Source organism: Seriola lalandi, unplaced genomic scaffold (assembly GCF_002814215.2).
Source record: "Seriola lalandi dorsalis isolate HSWRI2012SDOR001 ecotype SW California unplaced genomic scaffold, Sedor1 jcf7180002054578, whole genome shotgun sequence".
NCBI lineage: Eukaryota > Metazoa > Chordata > Actinopteri > Carangiformes > Carangidae > Seriola > Seriola lalandi.
In genome coordinates, this window is record NW_019525131.1 from 6,853 (window position 1) to 13,522 (window position 6,670).

At 40.8% G+C, this 6,670-nt stretch overlaps 1 protein-coding gene across 1 annotated transcript in view; it reads right to left on the reverse strand.

Moving 5' to 3' along the window:
• Positions 1-460: 460 nt before the first annotated feature.
• LOC111663573 (uncharacterized) overlaps positions 461-6,670 on the reverse strand; it is a 10,875-nt gene continuing 4,665 nt past the window's right edge. Inside the window, exons 2-3 of the mRNA XM_023417815.2 lie at positions 5,628-5,745; positions 461-5,409 (exon numbers count right to left, since the gene is read on the reverse strand). Coding sequence (XP_023273583.1) covers positions 1,772-5,409; positions 5,628-5,727 — 3,738 coding nt within the window. The 5' untranslated portion in view covers positions 5,728-5,745 and the 3' untranslated portion in view covers positions 461-1,771. The remainder of the gene's footprint in view (positions 5,410-5,627; positions 5,746-6,670) is intronic.

Consider the following 6,670-nt stretch of genomic DNA (forward strand, 5'->3'; position numbering starts at 1 on the left):
AACACACAATAACTGATCGGAGGGTCCGACACTTTTACAGGAGCACCAAACCGGAGATAAGATGTGTAAGATCCGTTTTAACAGTTAACACCGCAGCTAGCAGCTCACTCTTCCCCGCCTGCATTTGTGTGTGTGCTCTGCTCTTTGCAGATGTGTGTGTCCTCAGTCCAAACTGAAAGGCAAACTCGACTGATAGTGGAAAAGGGGTCACTCTGCTTTTATTTGTTACCCGCATTTTAAAAACCAACTTATACCCGCTAATTTTGGTGGAAAAAGGGTATAAGTCACACACACACACGCACACACACACAAACACAACACACACACACACACCACCTATCCAATGTGATGGTCCTACTTGTGTAATGTGACCAGTGATAAGTTGACTGCATCACCGACAGTAGTTAGTGATGTATGTTGTTATTTAATCACTAAAACACCAGAGACTAGACCACACCTGTAGCACACAATCATTTTTATTTGGCATAATGATTACAGTTTGTCAAGCAGTGACAACTCAACACTGAACTCACATGTGCACAAAGTAAAAGACAATAAAGAACACAGCAGAACATTAATATTCACTTTGACTCTAGATTTCTATAAGCATCTGCATGTCGTAAAATTACACCAGAATCCACAAAGAGGTTCATTTTCTGCCATCTGATTTAAGTCAGTAGAAGAAGGTTAATGCACTTTGTTTGTTGAAATTTAATATAATTCATGCTGGAATAAATTATCCAGATCCAAGCACAGTATCACATTGATGTGTCTTGAATTCATGATGGATTTTTATTTTGAAACATTGCAAGAGACATGCTGTGCATTGTGGGATAGGAAACCCTCAGCAGTCAACAAGCAGTGTGAAGCACAGATTTACTTCATATTGGACAAGACTATGTACGATGCTAGTTATGAGACATTTTAAGTCTTTCCTGTTCTTTGTTTGGTTGGCTCTTTATCTACGTTAACATGCTAGCTGTATAAAACACGTAGTGGGAATGGTACAGTTCAACAGAAGCTGCTTTGATTTGATGTAGATTCACCAACAGACTTTATACAATTTACATAAAATTATTGAAGTAAGAAAATTAAAGGAAACAAAATCAAAATTAAGAATGATACTGAGACAAGTGTACAATGACACAATAAGACGTTTGATAGGCAGGAAAAGTTTGAAGTAAGTTAGAGCAAAATAGTAAGAAGTATCATGACCACAAAAACTGTTCAATATGACTGAATCATGATTTATCATCAACATAATTACAACCATATAATGAATACATAAAACTGATTTGAAGAATATCTGGGTTAAATGAGGGAAGCAATGATGATCCTTCGCACCAAGCCATCTATCCTACAACAGCTTTCCTACTTTAGGGATGATATATTCAGACCTGATATATATCATTTAACGAGAGAGGACCAAAAACACATGAACATCAGGTTCATTATCTTATACATTTAAAAAAAAAAAACAACATACAATTATAAGTGTAATTAAACTTTTTTGGTTTATGACAGAGAATGCATGAACCTATCTTCCAGTTAATGAATCAAAAACTATTATGTTGGACCCTTAAAACCTAAAAATGTAAAGATGAAGCGGAAAAAGAATATGACTTACATCTTTATCATCAGGAATGTTTCATTGCTGTGCTTTATATTTATCTTCACATCAACAAATGAATCCAAGTCAGAATAAAACAGGCATGTGATAAGACACAGCGATGAACTTTTTGTGCTGTTGGTTGTTGCACATGCTCTGGTATCAGAGGATATTTTGAAACCATTTGCATATATCATTGAATATCCCCTTGACATTGGACTTCATCTTCTTCAGTTTTGACTTTTCTTGTCCAGTTAGATGCCCTCCCTCTGCCAACTTTGTCAATAAAACTGCCCGCTCTCTTACACTCCGTAACTCTTCAATACGCTGCTTAAATCCATGTTTGGCCTCATGTTCCTCTGTCTGTATCAGGAGATCGATGTAATCTGGAGTAGACAAAGGATCTGGACGAAGGGCAATATCTCTCAGACGTTGCAGGGATTTGGTTAGCGTTTCCATCATTTCTACAACTGCCCCCTGCACCTGCTCATATTCCTCTTCCAGTCGTTTAATCATTTTTTCTGAGTCCATCTTTTCTCCCATCGCAGCCTCATATTTCTTCTTCAGTTCCTGATATGTCCTCTTCTCTTTTACACGTTTTATGTCCCATCGGTACGTCATGTTGAAATGGTCACTCCATACACATTTTCCTGGACATACTTGGCATTTTCCATTATTCATTGCATCACACAATATTTTCCGATTATCGTTTGGTATGCCACAAGGATAATGGCAGGTATAGTTGCACCCGTGGCAGTTGGTGATGAAGGTTCTTGGAGGAATATCAATCCTCTCAGATTTCTCAACCTCTACTTCATATTCAAAGTCCTCATTCTCCTTCATGTGGGTCTCGTGGTTTTGGAGTGCAGCTTTTGTGGTGTTTATTTCCTCCAGTTTAGACAAACCTTTTCGTATCATTGGCTGCACCCCTACAACAATCGCCTCAAGCTGTTTGCGCTCTTCAAGAACCTCCTTTGTCAGGGTCAGACTTTGGGGTTTCATGCTGGTTAGATGAGTGAAGAATGTCTTCATGCTGGCTTTCCCCATTTTCCAGAACATGTGATCAAAGTTGTCCTGATCGTCCTTGGCTCCTGTATTTTTGGCAAAAAGCACAGAGTTGTTGAATTTGAAATGGAGAATAGACTCATCTGTGTTTGTAGCACATGGAATCTCGGCAGCTTTGATTGCCTCCAGGACGGGGGGTGATTTGCCATCAGCGAAGGTGATCAGAGCAATGATGTTGTTGGCAATGTCCTTCCCAAAAATGGAGAGGATGGCATCAAAGATGTATTTCTGTGTGTGTGTCAGACGAGCTAAAGCAGACTGTACTACAAAGCACACTGCATCAATGCTATCAATTCCACCCTCGAGGGAGAAAAACTCTCTGATTTTGTCTGTGATTTCTTTGTCTTTTTTGATTCCTCTTGTGTCGCCAAACCCTGGAGTGTCGATGATTGTGAGGGAGTAAGGAACTTGGAAACCATCTGTGTGATAAATCTGATAAGCTGTCACCTCTGAGGTCTGACTGCACGCTTGCGTTTTATTAGTTTCTTCATTTATCAGTTTAAATCTGCAGTTGTCCTCCCAGTCAACGCCAAGAATGTAGTTGATCATGCCGTTGATGAGGGTGGTCTTGCCAGATCCAGTGGCACCAACAACCATGATGGTTTTGTTTGCTGGTTTAGTGGTTGGTGCCTGTCCAAAAACCTGTTTGTTGAGCTGACCATCTCCTGCTGGTTTCAAATTAAGCAGGTAGACTGGTGGATCACCTGGGACCAAAGTCAACTCCTTTTTATCTACTTGTTGTTTCTTAGTTTTAATCTTGAATTCTTCACCAGGCAGACTTACTCCAACACCAACATCTGTGCGCATCCTGATGGAGTAGACCGTATTCTTTTTAAGATCGTTCAGAGTGAATGTGTACACTTCTGTCTCGGTCTCTTTGCTCTGCCATTGATTGCTGTTGTCCTCCTTGAACTCAATGATGTAACCTTTAACGGATTCACACTGTTGAACAGATGGGATGCTCCATGTCAGAGTGATAGAGCTTGTTTTCACTTCAGTTTGTTTTACCTGAGTTGGGGGACCAGCTGTTGTGAGGATTACAGCACTGCAGACATCGCTGCTGACAGTATAGCTGAGTTTGCCCACAGCTGTGGTTCTGAACTCGTACTCAATGTCTGACTTGAGTCCTGACAGAGTTACTGTGTCTTGATTCTTCTCCAATGGGTGAGATGCCCATTCAGTGTCCTGTTTCTGTTTAACTCTGTATTCTACTCTGTACTCCACAGTGGCTGAGTCTGGTTCAGACACTCTTACTGTTAAGCTGTTACATGAAACAGGAGTAGTTGTTGGGGTGGCAGGTTTTGATGGAGGAACAAAGCAGACAGCATCATTAGACCCATCTTCATATATGAAAATACATGCCTCAGGATGACTTCCATCATATTTTGATGCAGCTATGAATTTGGTGTCATCACTGTTGTTCAATTTCTTCAGTTCTTTAAACACTTGGAGTTGTTTCCTCATTGTCTGTCTGGTATCATTGGAGAGCCAGTTTATGTTTCGCACCTGAAGATCAGAGGATTCTCCAGGAGTGTCCTTCACTCCTGCTGGTTTCAGATGATTTGACATTTTGACCAGGAAGCTATCATGTTGGTCTACAGATGGAAATGAAAAGCACACAACATTTGTGACATCAGGATCAAACAAGAGGTCATCCAAACTGTCGTCCATTTTTACACCTAATTTCTCCAGTTGCTTCATGAAGGATTTCAGTGTAATTGATTCCTTCTCCTTGGTTTTTAGCCACTCATCCAGGTCTTTGCTATTGAATGGCGACTTGTCGTGTGCAGCAAGGATGTCCTCCAGGAAACTCTCCTCTTTCCCACCCCCTCGGATTGAAGGGAGTACTGACCCGAGCTTCTTTATGAAGTCAAGCTTATACTGACTGCACATCTGCATCAAATCCTCAACCTGCTTTTCCATGGCAGGAAATGTTGTTGCTGCCGTGTCTTTCAATGTGTCCCTGCATCTCATCTCTGTCTGGTTCAAACTCTCGATTGCTTCTGATGAGCGTGTGATGAGAGGATTGCTGATGTCTCTTTGGAGTCTTGATGCTCTTGAATCCAACTTCACCAGAGGGTACAGCCACACCCTGAGTGGAACAGCATGTTCGCCATTCCCTCCCAGCATGTTAGGGAGGCTTTTGTAAACTCTCACAGCCTCATTGAAGGACGTCAGGTTGGAAGGTAACTTGAAGTCTCCATGAACTGAGCAGCTAAATTTTTCAACTGCTGCTTTCTCTTTTTCATCCATGTGGAGTGATGCCTCAGCATTTACTGTGAGAAATTTCAACTTTTTAAACGTGAGGTTCACCTCCCTCTCCACTTGATTCTTATCTTCCTCTGATGATTCTCTGTCAAACACAAAGTAAGCACCAGCTCCGTACAAGATGGCTGTGACGACATGAGTGGCAGTGTCATCCTCAAACACATTAGGATGAGATACCTGTCCATTAGCCAAGTCAGACATGGTCAATGTTTCAAACTTTGTTGTTGTTTTGTACTGAAGAGTCACCCGGCCTTGTTTGTGAGATTTCTTTATGTCTTGGAAATATTTTGCTGATCCTCCCACATTCACCAGTCCTCCCAAAAGACTCAATCTAAGAGAACCAGAGATCTTTAATGAAGTTGACTTCTCCTCAATCGAATCTGATGTGGAGACAATCAATTCAGTGTCATTCTGTTGTCGCACACTTGTGTTCTTTTGTAGCTGGTCTTGATCCCATAAGGTTACACCTGTTGACAAATTAATGATGCAAAATCAACAAAGGCTTCAAATACAAGTTTAAACTTAGATATGTAACATTAAGCAGTTGAACATTAAGCATTTTTGTCACACAAATGATATGTATTGCAGATTCTGAAGTATGTGTCACAATACTTTTTAACTGTGTATTGGCTTATTTATTCATGTTAAGATCAACTGAGATTTCAACACATCCACGAGGTTCTACCTGGAAGAAGAGCATCCTTCCGGCAGTCATAAAGCATGCCCAGCTGGAATGGTCTTCCCAGGGCTGCAGTCTCTATGGTATCATTACCAGATGAAGCCATGGTGTCGATAAATCTCAGCTGGAAAACAAAACACACAATCTATTAATGATCGCTACCTAATATATTAGAAATTAATTACTTTTATTTGGTGTAACCCATCAAACCTCAAACCCCTCATTATAGTCCTGCTGTGCTTTAGATAGAGTATGTTATAGATCCCCGAAGGGAAATTGCAGTGTTGTAGCAGCAATGCACATAAATCACACAAACACACACAGCATACACAAAAAAAGAAACACAATGAGATATGTAAAAAACACAGCATCTAGATTGAATAAGTAGCATAAAAACTGAATTCAAGATATGGCTCTGACTCTGGAAATGAAATGCACATTTTGCATTATGCATTGCCAGTGAGAAGATGAGTCTTCTCTACCAGCACAGATGGGAGTTACTGGGATGGGCAGGAATGACTTCCTATAGCGGTCCTTTTTACTGTGGAGCTGAAGACACTATGAAAACACTCAAGCAACATCCTCAACAACCAATGTCAGGGGCTCCAGAGTCCAATCCCACTGTTTCCAATGAGACCGTTGATTTCCATTAGCACTTGTGATACCTGTTAATACTTTTGGGAAGCCAGCAACATTAAAGAAGAGTTTGTTCTGTTATCAGAAGAATTGCTATCACTGCATGTCGCCTACTTAAGTAAGTACTTATTGTAGCGTACATACCTGGCCTGGCATCAGTAACAAGTCATTAAGGAAGTTCATTATAAGGACATGCAGAGTTACGGACCCACAATTGACACTTTGTGACTCTTTCCACCATCAAACTATCAGATTGATAGGAAACAGAGACAAAGGACCCCTCTTCCACAAACAGTCCATGCTTTCAGCATGTCCGAACGACACAGAACCAGACCAAAGATCAAAGGGTCAGCTCCAGAGGATCAACCAATGGACACCAGACAACTGGAGAATATAGGCAAAATCTCCAGTTT